The sequence below is a fragment of the Pleurodeles waltl genome, chromosome 1_1, assembly GCF_031143425.1.
Source record: "Pleurodeles waltl isolate 20211129_DDA chromosome 1_1, aPleWal1.hap1.20221129, whole genome shotgun sequence".
NCBI classification, from domain to species: domain Eukaryota; kingdom Metazoa; phylum Chordata; class Amphibia; order Caudata; family Salamandridae; genus Pleurodeles; species Pleurodeles waltl.
The window spans coordinates 446,664,014-446,684,155 of record NC_090436.1 but is presented as its reverse complement, the minus strand read 5'-3'; the positions used below and the strand labels follow the sequence as shown (position 1 = coordinate 446,684,155).

The window sequence follows — 20,142 nt, the reverse complement described above, 5'->3', positions numbered from 1 at the left end:
GGAAGAACTCTGCCTTCCCCCAGAAGTGATCTCTAAGGGCTTGGACTGAGCTTGCATCCTGTTAAGAAGTCTCAGGGCCATCAAAGACTTCATCAGAGGGAGAAAATCCAGTGCATCGGAATATTTATGCAACGCCTGCAAAAATGAACACATCGCCTCCAGAATTGGCGCAGTGCCTGTCTTGCGGCTGAAAAATTGCCTCAGTACCTGTTTCATCCTTGCAGCACATTTTGGATTTTCCACGCATTGTCCCGGGCATCAAAATACCCCCGCACCGCAGTAAGGAACCAGAGCTGTGCATACAGAAATTGACCGCGAGGAAAGAATCGACGCATCAACTCCGCCGTGCTAGAAAAAATCGACACATCACTTTACTTTTCGATGCAACACCTCCTATGCGGCCCTCTGCATCGTTATTTTTGACACACCCCAGGTAATTTGTGTCAAAAAGATACATCCATTGATTTCTGTGGACTAAGACTTACTTATCTTGGCTTGTGCATGTTGGATCTTTGTCATTTGTATCTTATTTTATTCAGATACATATCATCTATTTATATAAACTGGTGTGGAGTACTTTTTGTGGTGTTTTCACTGTTACTATATGTGTGATTGCACAAATACTTTACACATTGCCTTTTAAGTTAGGCCTGCCTGCTCTGTACCAAGCTACTGGAGGGTGAGCACAGTATAATTTAGGTTGTGTTGTGACTTACCCTGACTAAGATTGGGATCCCTTGTTGGACAGGGCGCAGACCTCTACCAACTAGAGACCCAACTTCTAACACTGAGCTATTCCCTCCTTTTGTGATTTTGTTGACGACCATAAATAAAGAGATTGAAAGAGAAGGAACTAACAACAAAGTAGTGTGAAAATGTTTCTATCCGCCCAACCCAGTGCTGAGCTGCATAAGACATTCCCAACTTCCCATGTCCCCTTTTAGACTGTGGATATGGATGGGGAGAGCAGACGCCTCCTGACCCCCACATCCCTGCAAGACCCACTGTGTGCTGTCTGAATGGGCATTTATATCCTCAACTTGCAACATTTTAGAAAAAGCAAAACAGGTCCACGCTTACACAGAAGACGTTTGCAAAACAAAATACCCACTTCTTATTAGGAAAACATACAGTATTCAGCCCAGAAAGGGTACGATTCTTTTTTCATCTAGTTTGGCAGATTTGGAATGGAATAACAACCTGACCTCCACAGTGGATCACAAGCAGCAGTGTGCCTTTAGACCCCATGGTTTCAGGAGGTGTTTCTGGTTGTGCACCTTTTAGAAGTGAAGAGGACTACAGATGTCTCCAAGAGCTTGTCTGTCTTGGGCGTAGCAAATGGGAGTAGTTTGCCTCCTCTTGTGACTGGCACCTACACCTCGCCCCTTGCCGAAAATCATTAATTTTCTTCACTCCCAGTTCAAAAAGCAAGATTCATTTCTGTTTCAATTTAACTTTTTGCAGAGCACTGCTGCTGGCTGAGGGCCCCCCCTCGAGGATAAGGTAGTTTGGGACCTCCCGCACCATGGGGGAGGGGGCGGTGGCCTCTGTTATGCCCCTGACCCGAGACTGTAAGACTAGTAGAGACCTGCCACCCCACAAAGGTCTGTAAGCACCCCCCGAGGCTGGCAGGCCATTTCTGAGACTTGCCCTGAACCTGTAGCTATTCACCTTACTCTCGAGATATGCATCCTGCGCCTGAGAATGTCTGGGCCTGGATTGAGAATGTGGATCAAATGAAATAGGACATTTTTACAGCAAGTGGTTCACATTTGCAGTGGATCGGATCAGCATTTTTTGGAGTGGCCTGGTACTTATAGTGATACACTGTTGGGCATAGATTTGTCTAATAGCTGGTCCTCATTGTGCTTAAAAAATATCTCCATCTGGCAAAACTGTTCAGATACAATAATGAACAACCGTTGACGAGGCCAGTAGGTCTCAGCAGTAAAAAACGCTTGATTTGCCAAAGTTTTTTTTACGTGCAAGGTAGTTGCCAAAGGTGTGCAATCATCTATGTTGGCCTTTTTTGAATGAGTTTGTAAAAACATTACATTGTATCCAAAGATTGCAGTCATTGATGTGTGCACATCCAAAGCCACCTTCTCTGATTACATTTGTCATATTTAAACACACAAATTTAAAGATGATTACAGTGGATGTGCACACATTGATGCCAGCCATCTTTGAATGGGCTTGTTTAAATGATATAGACCCTTTTCATTGTGCCCCCGTGCAAGTGTGCACAAGATCACCTATGGGCAACCTTGTTGAAATGGGTAAAAACCCATATTAAGATGGATGACAGCTGATATAGGGACAGGCTCGAACAATAAAAATAAAAAGGAAGTGTGAGAGTGGGTAATGGGATAGTAAGGGGCGTGGCATATTTTAAAAAGCGTGTTGGGGTGGGGAAGTATTGGATGAGCTGGGCATAATGTTTTCTAGGGTTTTTCCAGAATACAGCCTGAGATTTGGATTCTCCAGGCCCTCTGGCAACGCAGACCAAGTCAACTTATTATGAGGCAGAGAATCCAGAGGAATGTAACCAACACAAATCACTGAACATTACACAAGGAAGGTGCAGCTCACAGAAGTGTTTGTTATTAGTGGACTCCAAGCCTGAATAGCCTCAAGCATGAACGCACACTGGGAGTACATTATTTTTACTACATCAAAAATATACTCTAACATACACAAAATGTATAGTGGTTACTATAAAACAAGCAAGATAGTGACAATAATATTGGCTAACAAATACTGCAACAATATAATAGTAAATCAGAAATTGTCTATATTAGTTCTCTAATTTCTCTCTCTTTATCGAAGGTATTCTTAGCACCAACAGAAGCCTGTTTTTTTAGATGGCATCACTGTCACCCACACACTTTAGTAACAAAAGAAGTATTATTTTGTAAGAAGACAGCCGTAGCTTCTGCCTCCACTTTCAGCAGCTATAGTGTCTCCAGGCAGGATGGCGAGCCTCTCTGTAGAATTAATGTGCCTTCCTATAGCCTTCAGAAATGAAAGGTATTTACAGCTTGTGACTGTGTGACCCTCAGCCTGCTCTGCTGTCCCCTGGAAGTAAAGATTCCTCTCTCTACTAACATTTTTCAGCAATGACATATACACTTGACTTTAGACTTTGTAGAATGTTATTAAAATAAACATTCAATGTACAAGTTCTAATGTCCTTTCACTTACTTATGTTTCTTTGAAACCTCGTTTAAGAAATACAACTAGAAAATCAAGATATCAGATTACACTGAAACAAACACTAAGCAATATAGCACAGGCTGAATTATTATACTGTCAAAGTGACCCTTTTTGACAAGAGAATGCTTCCCTTTAAATAATATGTCACCCCTACTTAGGCCGTATACCCCACAAGGCAAGAAACATGGCATTTAGGAGTAGGACATGTAGAAATGTTAAAGTAATATGTCCTTTCAGTGACTAGTATCCAAAAGGTATGTTCACTGTAAGAAGGATGGCTGACTTATAGTGAAACAAATGGTTAAACAGCAATTTTTGATATTTATTAACAGCCCGACTTAATGGGGAAATAGAATTTTTGATAAATATTAAGGATAGGGACTTTTAGAAAGGCGCCTTTGTCACCTAGCCAGTGAAAAGTCATAGCTCTAATGAGGTGTGAAAATGTCTCCCAGAGCAGACACAATAGCTTGAGTGTGGGGAAGTGTTTTTGTTCCTCTGGCCAGAAAACCAGTTAGGCTGTGCCCAGGAACTTCATTTACTTCAAAAGGGCCTCCTCTGTCGCAAGCAGATGTCAGTCCCTTCATTTTACTTCAGTCAGGCAGGCACCAAATCCAATGGGGTGGAAGCTGCCCCCAAAACTGCTTTGGAGGATGGGCTGCTCATTACCCTGGCGATATCTCTGGGTGGGCACACAGCCTCTGCACAAGGGGAGAAGGGTTTTTCTGTGTCGGACTTAGTGAGTGAGGGGCACTCTGGGATTGCACTACGGCATACAGGAACTTCTGCAAAAGTTGCTAGGGTTACCCCTGGGACCCTTTTTCCCATTGGTTAGTGAAAGGCCAGGAGTCACCACCACCCACAAGCCCACATGCCCCTGACTCGAGACTGTAAGACTAGCAGAGACCTGCCACCCCACAAATGTCTGTAAACACCCCCAAGGCTGGCAGGCCATTTCTAAGACTTGCCCTTAACCTATAGCTATTCACCTCACTCTTGAGATATGCATCCTGCGCCTGAGAATGTCTGGGCCTGGATTGAGAATGAGGAGTACATTAAATAGGACATTTTTACAGCACATGGTTCACATTTGCAGTGGATCGGATCAGCATATTTTGGAGTGGCCTGGTGCTAATAGTGATACACTGTTGGTCATAGATTAGTCTAATAGCTGGTCCTCATTGGTGGCACTCAAAGGTACCTTCTTCAGAGTACTCTGGACCTATGGAGGCACAGAAAAAGGACTGTGCCTGCTGTTTAACAACTGTGAGGAGGTCTGAAGGAGCAGACCCGCTCCCACTTGTACCCAGGACAAAAAAATTGATTCCAGGGGTCAGTTGGCTGACCTTCTGTGTAAGAAGGAGTTCCACAACAAGTTGCGAGAAGTGACCAGCTGACCAGCACCAACTGAAACTAACCTGGACCCTGCTAGTGGGCTCTATTGGAGTGAGCCTTGACTCCAAGTGGTGTTCCTCTGGTCCTGGAACGTTTGCCAGTGTGTAAGTGGATTTCTATCAGCTCTGAAAACCTGGGACATAGAAATATTTTGGACTGCAAGACCACCAAGGATCAGGACAAACCTGCTAAACTAATCGAGACCTTGCTGGGATAAAGAAACATGTTTCCATTGCTCAGTGAGTCTCTGCAGCAGCAAATTTGTTTCAAGGGGACCTCAGTGAGAAGATATCCGGCCTCATGGAGCCCTAGGCAGACAACACTGCACATCTTTGGCCCTCTAGGGTATTCTAAGCTCTGAAAAAGAGACTAAGCCCAAAGGTTAAAAATATTGGTCAGCAAAGGCGCCAAAAGTATCCGGCAAGCAAGAGGACTTGCCTGAGTGTGAAATTCTAATTTTCCCACTCTGAGCTTTTCCTATCAAAACCAACAGCTTCACTGGGACCTCTTCTAACACCTATCCGTTACCAAGGAACCCTTCTTAGATATAGCTTGCTTCTTGCCTTGCTGAAGGATTTTAACTTCCATTTTTTTAGACTAGGGGCCAGATGTACTTACACTGGATTAGCTAAAAATTGCAATTTCTGCAGCAACTTTTATCAAATTCAGTGGTATTTTACAAAGCCACTTATGGGTTTGTTCACAATATACCAACTCGCAGTGGGTTGAATTTGACATACCTCTTGAGTATTAATGAGGTAGGTTGCGATATGTGACCCACTATGATTAATTTCCATCACAGAGATGGTGGGCTGCTGGAGTCAGCAAACCACCATGTCTCTGATTGCATTAAAAAAAGATTATTTTACTTAAATGCGACCAGGGTCAGCAAACCACCATGTCTCTGAATGCCTTTAAGTAAAACAATTGTTTTTTAATTAAACTTTTTTTTCTTGAAGGAAAATAGGATGCTTTTACAAAAAAGAGGAGTTTGTAAAACTACTTTTTATGAGTAGGCAGTGGTCTGTAAGACGTTTTTGGACCATTTACTTAGAGGTAGGGGTCCGTAGGGGATCCCTTTCTGTTTGTGAGTAGGTTACCACCTCCTATGTGGTGGCGGTAAAATATTTTTTTTTTGCAACCACAATTTGGTGAAAAATAATTAGTACATACCATAAGGAATCACTATTTCTAAGGGATGCCCTGAACATGCCTCTTTCAAGTAGCCATTCCTTATGATTTCCTACACCCATTTCACAATTTGGTAACCTGTTACTGAATCGCTAAACGGGTTTAATAGATTTTGAAAACCACATTTTCTTTTTGCAAAACCTGCAATTTACCTACTCTTGGGGTTTGTGACAAGAAACTGGGTTAGTAACTCTAGCTTTAAGTCCAGAACATGGTTGGAAATTGCAACTAGGTCCCGGTCTACCCCTACCAGTTGTCTCGCATAAGTGCTTAGTACGTTTTGGAGCCATTTCTCCTTAAATCTTTTTTATAAACTGGGGTGGGATTTGTATTTAGTTCTATTTGAACTGGTTCGGTACTTCTAAAAGCTTTACACATTTTCCAAAGTTAAGCTTACCTGCTGTGCCATAGATACCAGGGGTTGAGCTCTAGTTTAAACTACTTAAACCTTCAACTACACCTAACAAGCTAGTGACTGTATAACTTGTCATCACCTACCATGCTTCTCAATTAATAATTCACTTTCTCACATTTTCTATCCACATACTAGACTTTCTTCTTCCACCACACTACTCCATTCTCCCTTATGACCGTGAAGTCAGACGGGGAGAAAGAGTAGCGGGAATTCACTAAATTGCACACTTATTTCCACTATTGTCTATCACTCCTTTTAATGTCTCTCTTGAAATATCTGTTTAACAACACCTTAATTGAAGAATGTACAGAGTTTATTACATCGCAACTGATAACCTCTAAGAACGCCATCATCCTAGGCAATTTCAAACCACATTGGGGCAATGAGAATAGCACATCCATGAACACCACCTCCTCCTTTCTCCATGAATGACTCCTTGCAGCACTGCCAGGAACCCATACATTGCAATAGCTCTTTTCTGGATCTGATCTTTTCCAAAGACCCCCTTCTGACAGCTGATGATCCTATCCTGGTTGACAGGTCTGATCATCTCCAAACACCATTCGTGGTGATCTTTTCCCATCTCACAATTACAGGCCAACCTAGAAGGAACAAAATGTGGTTCAGCGATGCAAAATTATTTTGATTAATGCCTTTGCAAAAAAGGCCTACTCCAGTCTTACCTTCATAGCTCCTCAGCTAAACATCAGTTCTGACATGGATGAGTGTAACAAGTGCATGAAAGTACTGATTTAAAAAAATGGCATCTCCAAAGTGCAATTCTCCCTGGTTCTAAAATGACCATTATGACAAAAAGGAATCACAAGAGAAAGCATGGAGACATTCACCCTTTCAGTGCCAGGTCCTCTCACATCCTCTTGGATAAACTGACTTGGATTAGCTCCTTTTCAAAGCAAGTAAGCAGCCAAACTACTATATATCAAAGACTGTGTCAAAAGTACCTGAATACATGTGTGACAACTTTATGGAGTTCTTTTAGAAAAAAAGTGACAACTATCTTCCTGTCTCTTTCTTCAACCTCAGACAACCTTGCACATAAAGCACAGTGACCATGTTTGCATTTTGACCCTATCTCACAGACAAAGTTAGTAGACACTATTGCTATGTTTAAACTGTGGCATCATAGACACTGACAGAAAAAGGGTCCCCTCACCAGGCTAGCTCCAAACCCAGAACCAGTTTGGAGTGACCACAGAGGAAGGGACTGTTCAGTTTCCTGCCCACACCTTAGGGTGGGCACTGGTTCTACACAATTGAGAAAGGTTCTCCCAAGCTTGGGTTTTAAGAGCAATGTGCACTGTGTTATTGTTTGCAGTAGAACAAACCAGAATTACTGAAAGAGTCGGGAGGGATACCAAAGAACTTTCATCCCATTGGTTAGAGAAGAGCCAAGAATCACCCCAATCTACTAATTAGTATCAGCTATAAATATGCCACCTTCCTCCGAACACTACCTGGAAAGAAAGACTACGTCTGCTGTTTGAGACATCTGAGAAGGCCTGGTGCTGCTCCCTATTGTACACAGGACAAAGACATGGACTCCAAGAGTCAGTCTGCCAGCATCCTGTTTTTCTACAGGGATGTAACAAGCTGTAAGAGGCCTTTTTCCTTTACTGACCAGTTACAAGTGGGAGAGGGATGGACCATGCTGATGGCCTCTGCTGGGGTGAGTTTTCATCCCTATGTGCTGTCCCTGAGCTCCTGGGAGCTTTTTTGGTACCCAGAAGGACTTATCCTAATGTCTCCAAAATGTGAACTTAAAAATGTTGGTCTTCCAACCACCTAAATCTCCCAAGATACAATCTAATTGGACAAGCTGATCCTACTTGGAGCTTCCCCGCTGCAGCAAATCTGTTTTAGCAGGCCTTCTAAAAAAGGTATCCAGCCTTGAGGAATTCATGATGGTTACAGACTGCAGCCTTGCCCCTTTGGAGGCTTCTGAGCTTTGAAAAAGAGACTAAGCTTGAACAGAGTAATCTTGACTTGGCAAAGGTACAAAACGTATCTGGCCAGTGAGAGAACTTCTCTGGGTGCAGTGCCTAAGTTTTTCCTGCTCTGAGATTAACCCACCAAAACAAACAGCTTCAGACATCCGGCTTTGAGTGGTCTTCCTCAGATACAACCTGCAGCCTTACCCAGCTGGAGGTTTTCGACTTCCATTCCAGAGATTAAGTCCTAACGTAAAATCTTTGACCGGAATGAGCTTGCTTGGTGTATACAGCCTGTACTCTATTGCGTTCAGCCTGAAATCACCCCTAATCATAGTCAATTGCAAGCAGTTCTTTTTCTATTGGCGCATTACTTTTTCTCACTTTTTTTCTTTATATCTTTACAAATAACTTCAGGTGCCCTAATTGGAGTGTTGTAATTTTGGTATCACTTTGTTTATTAAATTCTCCCCCTCCTCCCCCCTCTTTTCACAAATTGGAGTGGGATCTTCATTATGTTGTGTGTTTGACTTTTTAACTGTTTTGGCACTTCTAAATGCTTTACACATTTTCACTATCTTTAGCCTGTGTTGAGCTCAGATTTAAAACCTTTGCATGAATCTAACATGTTAGTGATTTTATTACTTGTGGGGGACTTCCATATACCTGAAAGAGTAATTTACTTTTTCCGACTGATACTTTAATAAAACAGGCAGAGTCTCTGACTTGTCTTGTTAGACCTGGCACCCCATTTCTAAAATGTCTCTTCCATTGCGTGTAGTGGACAATTGGAAGATATGCTGTCTCGCTGGGCCCAGCATTCTACCTGTGCATTCCTTTGCTGACTCGTGCCTGGGATCTATCATTCATGATTCTTGCAAAGGGAACAAGCATGACCCTCTCTCTCTCCAGAGCCAAGCAAGGCTTCCTCTGTACAAAGGCTGGGCAGGTGGTGTACCTGCAGCTGAGAAACTAGCTATGATGCATTTACATGCAACTAATAACACTCATTATGAGTCTTCCAATTTAAACTAAGAACCCAGTTTGTAAATTCTCAACATGCAGAGTCTGAATACTAGCAGTGCAGTCAAAAGAAACAGACAGGGGACCAAGCCAAATGGGGTGTGATTTCTCAAAGAAAATTATTAGAAAAGGGGCAATGAAAGAGAGGTGGACACCAAGAGGAGAAGGGGACAATGACAGAGGAGGTGAACTATGATGGCACAATGATGGTAGAGGTGAACAACAGCAACAGAGGGGCAGTGATGTGAGATTCGGGCAATGATTGGACAGATGTGTCATGATGCTATTTGGAGCAGCAGCTGGATAGGGACATAATTTTACAGAGGAGAAGGTGGATATAAGAACGGATTGCTTAGAAAGTATGAGTGTATCAAAAGACAGGGCAAATTCCTGTACTCCTCTTATTCCAGTACAATCCCAACATAGCAATACCATCTATGTTTCTCTCTGTTGAATACTCACTGTTTAATTCCACAGTCTCAGAAATATTTTTCTCAGGGGCCTCAATATGGCAATGTTTGAAGACCACTGGTCTAGCTCTCTCCTTAATTTGTTTGTACTTTAACTAACATTTGAAGCAGCCTTAACATAAGTCTCAATTATGTAAAAACAAATACAGCTAAAGTAACTAACTCTACCATTTAATTATTTAATCTTAATTTAATTTTAAAAAACTAAGTAACTATAACACCAACCTTTAATTATTCAGAATTAAATTAAAAATATATCAATTTATCAACCTTACAGCTTAACTTATTTTGGTTAGAACAGTGAGGTAATTTAAATTAGTAAATGAAACCTTAACGTAACACGTATCCCATTCCTAACACTCGATTTCATTAATAAGCTAACATTTAGTCAGATGTATTCAAATAGTTATCCCTAACTTTAACCCTCTGTTTTTTATATTCACAGAAGTATCAGTTACTTTAAAATATTAATTCATTTTGCTTTACATTGATTTAACTATACTTCAGATTTTTCTGGCTAACTCGTGGATCAACATCCCACTCTCATTTACAAGTAGATCCCTTAAATTTGGACAAGCTTCCTTTTCTTAAATTAAGTCTGTCTCTTCCGCCACCAACTTTACTCTTGGGTTGGTGGTCACCACACATGACCTAAAGTTAGAGGGAAATGCAGCGTTTCAAGGCAATTTACATAACTGAGCAGCTTTACATCAGAAGGTCTTAACCCCAGGTTTTCATTAAACTGATAGAATGTTCATTGTTTCTAATCACAGCTAGTTGCTGGCATGGAATGCATTCCTATTATCTTAGATGTATGTAAACGAGCAGCACTTCTTTATCAGCTTTATGGTAATGGCTGAACATCAAACACTGCCCATTCTTATACATACTCAAACTGGTCATGGCCATCTTGGCATGAAGCCCTTAGTCGTGAAGCTCGAGATGAGTGTATGGCCCGTAACAAAACGTAGGCTTGCACCTGCCCTGGGAAGGCTCTAACAACTCACAAATTGTAAGTATTATATGCCAAAAACACTTTTTCTTAGTTACCAGTAGCACATCTACTAAAGGGGGGTAGACCAAGCTCCCACTGGACTCGAGGGTGTTTCTCCACCCCCGATCTCTACATCAGAACAGGGGATTTTGTGGTGTATTGCAATTCTGATCCAGAGCCTGTCTCTCATGCAAGCCCCTGTCCTTGATTTTAACCTTTGAGCTATGACTCACTTCATGAATGTTAAGCGGGCGTCTGGCTGGGAATAATCAAAACCCATCTGTTTGCCCAGGTCCACAGTGAATTTGTGGCTCAAGCGATATCCTGACGGTGAATGGAAGACTACTTGGGATTGTTGCATTTTCCTTCTTTTGTATCTTAAGTAACCAGCACTAAAAACTAAGATGAGAAGTTCATACTAAGGAACACGTTCTTTCTTCACAGCACAACATCCTAAGTTTCACTACTGTATTTTCCCTTCAAGTTTGGAAGGGGCAGCCCTAACTTGAATGGATCCTCTACGCCGTGGAGCACAACCTAGGCTTTCCACTTCACCAAGTAAGGGAGCAGCCCAAAGCACATAGAGACCTCCCGAGGTTAGTCCCTGCCCGGGCTGCAGCACCCAAAGAAAGGCTACTGATGGTGAACTTGAACAAGAGAAAGTTATTCACACATTATTATCTTTTGGAAAACTAGAAGATTCTCATGTAAACGCTGTTAATGATTTTGTGTGCCTTACAAAAATAAGTAAACATACAGTAATAATTGTTTCAGATCAAAATGTTTACCCATGAAGAACATGATATCTTGTCAATGATGATGGAAATGCAAGTGGGAGTACCACCCGACAAAGCGTTCTTCCTTTTGTCTGACCTCCGCTTCCGCCCACGTTGGGACAGCCATTATTTGTAAGCACTTTACTCAAACTACTGTTTTTGATTGTTTTGATAGTTCTTTTGTGGCTAATTCATAATTATGGATACTTTTTTAGTTTAATTTATCAATATAGGTATGGCATAGTTTATAAAATGAGATCACTAATATAACCTTGTAATACATTGGACTGCAGAAATGACTGCTCAAAGTTGGTAACATTTCTATACCCAACCCACGAGAAACTAGCACTGGCCAAGGCCAGTGAGTCTGGTGTTGCCAATGCTTATTTAGCTTTGGTATGTGTAAAGCAGGAGCGTAGCTTCAGGGGGATGTTTGTGCTGTTACACCCCCCCTCCCTCCACTCAAGGAATGTATTTTCTGCTAAATGGTTGGGTACCAATCCTTTCAGTCAAGTATGGTGACGTTTTTGTCGGTTTTCACCGAAAGTTTTACATACACACAGACAAAAACGCATGCAAACACACTCCCTCTGTTATGAAAGTCTTCAAAAATGTTGGTTACTTTACAAAATATTGTTTCCTCTCACTGAGTACCCCTACCAATCTGCATTTGTTTCCCTTTCCACTGCCCCTTTAGTCCTTTTCATGTGCCCTGCTTGTCCTATAGTCAGGTCACTGTAATTTGTATGGAGATTTTCGCATAATTATAGATTTGCTGCATTTCCGACATAATCATCTGCCGCATTGTCTACAGATTTTAGCGAAAACAAAATTTGTTTCCATCTCAAACATTTCAAAAGTTCCTAAAAATGCAGCAACACGTGTCGTAGTTCTCTGGTAGGCCCCTTGCAAAACTGGACTGGTCACTTTTCTGTTGCTTTTTTGCTATGTTTGGGTATTAATCTGTACTAATGAATTGCAACCAGTGCTCAGACAGTGTTGCGGAGTTTAAAAATGCTGAAATAATAAAGTAATATTGTTACAAAAAGTGCTGCATGATTTGCGTTTTCTTGCTGCATAAGTTACTCAACCCAACCACATAATTTAGCCCTCTCCTGCCACATAATTCCAGTGGCCCTGCTTATTGTGTATTTTAACATTATGATTGTGATTGTTTGAAAATCGGGCGCTCCCCCCAACCTTACTGACGAAGCACAACCCCCTCACCCCATGTAAAGCTTTATTACAAAAAACATTTTGTTTCTTTAAAAAAAAACAGAAACACACTGTATGGTGTAGAGAGCCACCCGGCCTCTACTAGAATTTGTAACTGGTTCCGGGTTCGGAGAGAACGCGGAACCGAGGTTTGGTAATAAATTAGGGACTGCGCTGACGCAGTTTTCCTACTGAGCACGTCCTGTGTGCACGCGTCTTTCTTGGTGCTCCGGGCCGGCCGCGGCCCATATAATAAACTTACAGTGGCGACGAGCGGGCAATCCGAAACCCCGCGTCGTCTCCAGCACATGGAAGAAGCTCCATGCCCAGAGGCGCTGACGGCGTCTGACATTTAACAGGCAAGTGGCACGGGGCGCTCTGACTTGCGAAGCGCGCCCCGCCTCCTTGCCGTGAGGGACATCTGGCATCCCGGACTATTGAGTGGCTGTGCTGTCGCTAAGAAGGCACAGGGCAGGGAAGCTGCAAGGGCAGCGTAATAAATAAAAAAAAAAGAGGAATCAAAGGGAGAAAGAGCAACTAGCAGTGAAAGGGCATGGCAACCCTGCAGCACCACGTGGAGCGTGTGCCAGCTTGGACACACGCGCCCCCGCCTTCAGGCAGCTCGGGCTATGCTCCCTAGAGAGGGGAAACATAGCATAGGAGCAAAAGGGGCAGGAGCCCCAACACAAAAAAAAAAAAATAATAATAATAATAAAGAAATAAATAAGAGGCACAAATCAGCCTCTGCAGAAAAAAAAAGTGGGAAAAAAAAAAACTAACACGTAAGGAAACAGTGACACAAAAAACAAAAAAACAAAAAAAACGGAAGCACAACATGAGTGCCCCACCGCAGGAGAACCCCCAGGCGCCTGTGCAAGTAGGCCCCAGTACCCATTTGTCAGTAACCGCACTGCCACCATTTAGCCAACTGATTGACCCGGCCACTGCGTCACCAAGGTGGCGTTTATGGCTAAACCGACTGGAGAATTACTTCTGCGCTACGAGAGAGACAGATGGGGCCGTGCGCAGGTCTCTCATGCTGTTAATGGGAGGGGATGAGCTGCAAGAATTGTTTGATGCGCTCCCCAACACAGGAGACAAGTCAGACTTTAAGGCCGTGGTCGAAGCTCTCAACAAGCATTTTGACCCACAACTAAATTCAGACTTTGAGCGTTTTAAACTTCGGCAGGCTCAACAAACTGATGTTGAATCAATGGACATGTTCTATGCCCGATTAAGGAAATTAGCAAGCTCATGCATAGGCCTGAATCAGCAAGAGGAGATCAGGGCGCAGATCATTCAAGGATGTCGTTCAAATGCACTAAGGAAACTCATCCTGCACCAGCAGGGTATGCCCCTTGATGACATTCTGGTGTTAGCGCGATCACATGAGTTATCAGCAGTGAGAGCAGATGCCATGGCAGCAGTGAGGGGACAGTCCCTGGCAGCTGCGTCGACTGCACTCCCAGTCCCAGTGAAGGAAGAGCAAGTGGAGGCCATCCAAACGCGTCAACTGTCAGGACGGAAGGGAAACGCTGGCGGACAAAACACTTGCACCTGCCGAAGCTGTGGGTATGATCACAAACCATCCATGGCGTGCCCCGCCAAAGGAAAACAATGTGATAAGTGTGGCAAGGACAACCATTTTGCCAGAGTGTGCAGGTCTGGAAGAGGCTGGCCAGGGAACCGGAGAGGAAGAGACGCCAAAGTCAGAAGTGTGACCACCGAGGCTGACAACCCTAGCGAGACGACGGCTCAGAAAACCCCCGTCTTCGAGGAGGATGAAGATATCTTTGTCATCTCGTTCACCGGTGAGAGACAACTGAAAAAGCGACCTCCACCCATGAGCAAAGTCCACATCAATGGCAAGTCAGCGACAGTACTCATAGACACAGGCGCATCGGTGAACGTGATGGACGAGACTCTTTTCAAACAGCTAACACCCGCACCAGTGCTCTCTCCAACCAATACCAAAATCTACAACTATGGGGGCAGAGAACCACTCCCCCTAAGGGGCACGGTGGAGGTGTCAGTGTCCAGCGAGCAAGTGGCAGCACTGGCAAAGTTCTATGTGGTAGTTGGAGACCGAGGTACGCTGTTGGAGTGCCACACCGCAGAGGAACTTGAACTAGTATTCTTTGCGCAACAGATATGACTCTCACGCGGAGCGGTTAGTTAGTGAGTTTCCGCAGCTTTTTGAAGGCCTAGGGTGACTCAAAGGCAAGAGTATTAAACTACATATAGATCACAGTGTGACACCGGTTGCTCTCAGACACAGATGAGTTCCGTTCCACCTACACCCCGCCGTGGAAAAGGAGTTACAATTACTCGAAGATCAGGGAGTGATCGAGAAAGTAGAAGGTCCCACACCGTGGGTGTCGCCGTTGGTAATAGCGCCGAAACCTAAGCAGCCTGGTGCTATCCGCCTATGTGTCGACATGCGCCTACCCAACAAGGCGATCAAAAGGGAGCGGCACATAACACCTACAATGGATGACATCATCGCAGATCTGAATGGTGCACAGTGGTTCTCAAAGTTGGACCTCAATGCTGGGTATCATCAGCTGGAACTGGAGCCAGACAGCAGAAATATCACTACCTTTTCAACGCATGTGGGACTCAGGCGGCACAAAAGACTAAGCTTTGGGGTATCCTCGGCCGCCGAAGTATTTCAAAACGTGATAAGGGAGACGCTCTCAGGATTGCAAGGGGTAATCAACTTGAGTGATGACATCCTCATATATTCCAAAACCCGAGAAGAACATCATCGACACCTAAGAGCTACACTCCAAAGGTTATCAGAAGCAGGTCTAACACTCCACAAAAAGAAATGTGCATTTTATCAGACGTCAGTAGAATTTTTCGGCTATGTCTTTTCAAAGAACGGTCTACAAGTTGACCCTCGTAAAGCGGATGCTATCCGTCAGGCACCGATTCCGAAGAACATCACAGAAGTCAGAAGCTTTCTGGGCATGGCAACATACTGTAGCAGGTTCATCCCGCAGCTGGCGACTATGGCTGAACCCCTCAGACAACTCACAAAGACTGGACAACGGTGGGAATGGAGTCCAATGGCTGACAAAGCATTTACCGATATCAAGGCAGCGCTACTGGACAAGTCAACAATGGCGTACTTTAACCCTCACCGGCTAACGGAGGTAGTCGTAGATGCGAGTCCAGTAGGGCTAGGTGCCGTTCTGCTACAGGAGCAAAACCCGCAGGAGTGGGTTCCAGTTGCATATGCTAGTAGAGCTTTGTCGTCCGTAGAAACACGCTATGCCCAAATAGAACGGGAGGCTCTGGCGATCCGATGGGCGTGCAAACATTTCCATTTATACCTGTATGGCCAAGAGTTCCGGGTAGTGACGGATCACAAGCCCTTGGTCGCATTGTTTGCTGGCTGCCCTCGTCTGGCACCCCCGCGAATAGAACGGTGGACCGTTTTGGTTTACAGTCATCTATCGGCCAGGAGTGAATAACCCTGCAGATTATTTGTCTCGTCACCCGTCTCTAGTCACGTCCAGTGATTCTCAGGAGACTGACGAGGAGAATACAGAGATATTCGTCAACATGGTGGTGCAGTCGGCGTGCCCCAAGGCCCTGAGCGTAGGAGACATTGTAGATGCTTCCAAGGTGGATGCAACCCTCAACCAGGTTAAAGAGGCGCTTCAACACAAAGAGTGGAAGTTATTCCTGGAAAGAACCAAAGCAGCCAATCAGGAGTGCAAAGCAGCCATGCAAGGAATGTGGAGGGTCCGAGATGAATTGTCCATGGATGGGCAAGGACTGGTCCTGAGAGGGAGGAGGATCGTGCTGCCCCAGAGTCTGTGGGCCAAAGTAGTGGAGCTAGCACATCAGGGCCATCAAGGTGCTGCAAAGACTAAAGCAAGATTGCGGGCCAAGGTGTGGTTCCCCGGCATGGACAGCCAGGTGGATGAACTGGTCGGAAAGTGCCATTCCTGTATTATCACCTCAGGGGATCCACCATCCTGCCCCGTAGTCACTGAGCCGGCGAATGTAAAGCCATGGACGAAAGTGAGTATGGACTTTGGGAGTTTTCCGGATGGGCGGCTGACAGTCGTCATCATTGACTCATGCACAAAGTTCCCTGTCGTGGACATTGTGTCTTCCACGGCGTTTGAGAATGTGAGGCCAGTACTGCAGAAAACATTTGCCATGTTCGGCCTCCCTGACGAAGTCAGAACAGATAACGGGCCGCCTTTCCATGGACAGGAATTTCGGTCTTACCTTGAGGGTTTGGCCATACGTCATCGCAAGGTTATGCCTTACTGGCCGCAGGCAAATGGGGATGTCGAAAGATTTATGCGAACTCTAAACCAAGCCCTCAGAATAGGTGTGGAACAAAGAAAAGACCGTGAGAAATGTCTACATGAATTCTTGAGCGCTTATCGCCAGACCCCCCACAGCACGACAGGGTGCGCCCCGGCCGCACTGATGTTCAAGGTCCCTCCCAGGGACTGCATTCCGTCTGATTCCCAATGGGTCGCCCCTGAGCTTGATGTTGAAGCCACCCAACAACGCAGGGAGTGTACAAATCGTAAAGCTACTGAGCGAAGGCGAAGCAAGTGTCGAGGGTTTCAAAAGGGAGACCAAGTGGTGGTGAAGAATTGCCGGCCAAAGGGAAAGTTCCAAACTCCGTTTGAGCCCGAACCCTGGCAAGTTGTAAGTGTGCGAGGTGCCATGGTGACAGCAGCTCGAGGCAGTAGGAGGGTCACCAGAAATGTATCTCACTTCAGGAGTGCTGGAACTCCAATCATAAGTTGGGAGGATGAAGTCGATGACTCCACGTTGGAGTCTATTGCTGAGGAGGCTACGAGTGGGGACGCTCCGGTGGCTACGCCAAGCGCCCGAGATCATCCGGGTGAAAATGACACTTCTGAGGGATCCCCAAGTAGGAGAGGACGTTTATAATCTACGCCCCAATCCGGCCCCTAACAGTCGGCTCCGAGACTTTGCATGTTCGCTGAGTCCATGGGGAGCGGTTTGAGGTCCTGGCGGTCTTGTGATCAGAAGAGTTTCGTTATTAGATGCTGCATGCCTCCTATGGGTGTTTTGATTGACATTTTGCGTGTTCTCATTTGTTCTCTTTTGTGTTTTCAATTGTTTTGGTTTGTTTTCCCCTTTTCTGTGTGAAGTAAAACATGGGAGGGATGTAGAGAGCCACCCGGCCTCTACTAGAATTTGTAACTGGTTCCGGGTTCGGAGAGAACGCGGAACCGAGGTTTGGTAATAAATTAGGGACTGCGCTGACGCAGTTTCCCTACTGAGCACGTCCTGTGTGCACGCATCTTTCTTGGTGCTCCGGGCCGGCCGCGGCCCATATAATAAACTTACATATGGCAGTCATTGCGTGGCACTAAAGGGGACTACTTTTTCTATGTAAGTGCGCTTTGGCAGTAGCAGAATGCTGTTATTCACAGTGAAGTTAGCCAATGACTGAATTGGGCTGACCCGTTGCCCCATGCTGTAGTGAGTGCGCAGGAGAAAATTATTTTATCATATATATATATATAATTTTACTAAAATCAAAAAGGCGTTCCAATGTCATTAAATTGAAGATCTGAGCTTCCTAAATGTTGGAGTTTTATAGATGATGCCACCACGAACGTCACTGAAGGGTCGTCAGGGCCTGGCTTTCCCTTTGCTGCCAGTGGCTCTACCTTTGCGACCCCTGACTTTGGGGTAAGCAGCCAGTTTTCTGAAACAAACTACTGCAGTACTTCATCCTATGTGAGAAAAACACAAAGAACGTGATCAGACACTTGACTTTACAGTTAACCATGTAGTATAACAAACGGGCTTTTTACTTTTTTCAAAGCCCGAAATTGACAATAAGCCCTATTGCCAGTGTTCACAAAATATTGTACTTGAAAACTACTATATAAAATAAGCAGGAGACAACTTGATTTGGCATTTGTGTTTTTTGTGTTACACAGGCTTGCATGGCATTTTACACAATTTGGAATGCTCTTGTTATAATTGCAAGAATTAACCTAAAGGATCTGTTTGTCAAATAAGAGGAAGCTTTGTGCATGTGAAATACAGGCAAGCTGCCATTTTATGAAGAGGGCTCTGTGCTTCATAGTATTTGTTTGTACATTTTCCTCTAAATTTAGCCATAATTAATGTGTGCTTTTCATATCTGTATTTAGCTGTTTGTTTTTGCGTTCTTTGAAATTCCGTCAGGTGTTCCAAACCGTACATACCGCATTCAGTAGACGGAGAACACCAGGGCTCTTAGAAGGGGACAGTTTTTATATTATTCCGTATTTCTGTGCGTTTCCAAGGCCTAGTGCTCGTGCTGCAAAATGTATTCATAAACTTTGAAACAAGCCGGCACTGTCTAATAGTGATGAGGCAGCTGGACTGCTATATTACTAGATGGTGATTGGAGCTGCCATGTTTTCCCTTTTGCTCGAATTTTATTCTTGAAACTTCGAAAGAAGGGGCTGGTGCTAAGTGGGTCCCCACATAACATTTTCGCCTAGGCCGGCAAAAACATCTAATGTGCGTGGAGTATTCAGCAAGTGTACCAGTATGTGGAGGATCTGGCATTGCCTCACCTGCCTGGTCGGCACCATTTGGAAACCGGGGTAAGCTGTTTGGGCTGTGTTACAGAAGTGCCCCAGGAGCGCACAGGCAGGCTCAGTCACTGCCCTGGGGCCTGAGTAGTTTCTCCCAGCTGGATAGGAGAAACCTAAGTGCGCATGTGTGTTTGGCCTGCCTAAAACGGCTGGCCAGACACACATGCGCACTTAGTGCACTCCATTCCTCCTCCCCCTTCTCTGGCCCAGCCCCTCTCTTCACATGCTGCCTGAGCAAGCAGCAGAAAAATAAAATAATAATGAGGTATTCTTTTATTTTTCTTCTGCTGGCTCTTAGCCAGGGGGGCGACGCTCCTCTACCATTGCAGAGGAGTTGCCCCTGCTTGTGCGGCCCCTTATGTAACACAGATAGCTCTGGTGCCCATGCAGCGCCTGTGCTATCATTAGAGGAAGGTACCTCTTTTGCATGGGGAGTGTGGCCCCATGCAAATGAGGGAAATCTCTTTGCACATATGCCGTATTACCGATCTGGGCTCAGAGGCACACATGCCTTTAGGAGGCATACTTTCATTGTGCCTCCTAAAGGCAGCCCTCTGGAGGGATAAAAGGGGGTCCCATGGATTCTCCAGACATTCCTTTGTAGGTGGGCGCAAACACTCACTGCACTCTCCTACAACGGGACCTCTTAAATATGCAGGCGGGTTGCCATCTGCAAAGGGAAATACAGAGCCCCTTTTAAATAGCTGCTGCCTGTTTCTCATGAATGTGCTGCCCTGGGGCAGCGCGAGTACGCTGCTGACCTTGGAGCAGCGCATTCAACTTAATAGGGTGTACTTTCCCTGTTTGCACCCGGCACACCTGCTTGAAGGTGCGCCGCGGCGCAAACAGAAAAAGGGCACCCTATCTGTAATAGAGCCCCAGGTGTCCTATTT

The 20,142-nt window shown here is 44.7% G+C and overlaps 1 protein-coding gene across 3 annotated transcripts in view; it reads left to right on the top strand.

The window, feature by feature from the left end:
- Positions 1–20,142, top strand: part of ACOT12 (acyl-CoA thioesterase 12) — a 363,604-nt gene that overhangs the window by 301,708 nt on the left and 41,754 nt on the right. For all 3 annotated transcript variants that reach the window (XM_069224604.1, XM_069224589.1, XM_069224598.1), the window contains exon 12: positions 11,428–11,561. In XM_069224604.1, the coding sequence (XP_069080705.1) occupies positions 11,428–11,561 (134 nt within the window). The remainder of the gene's footprint in view (positions 1–11,427; positions 11,562–20,142) is intronic.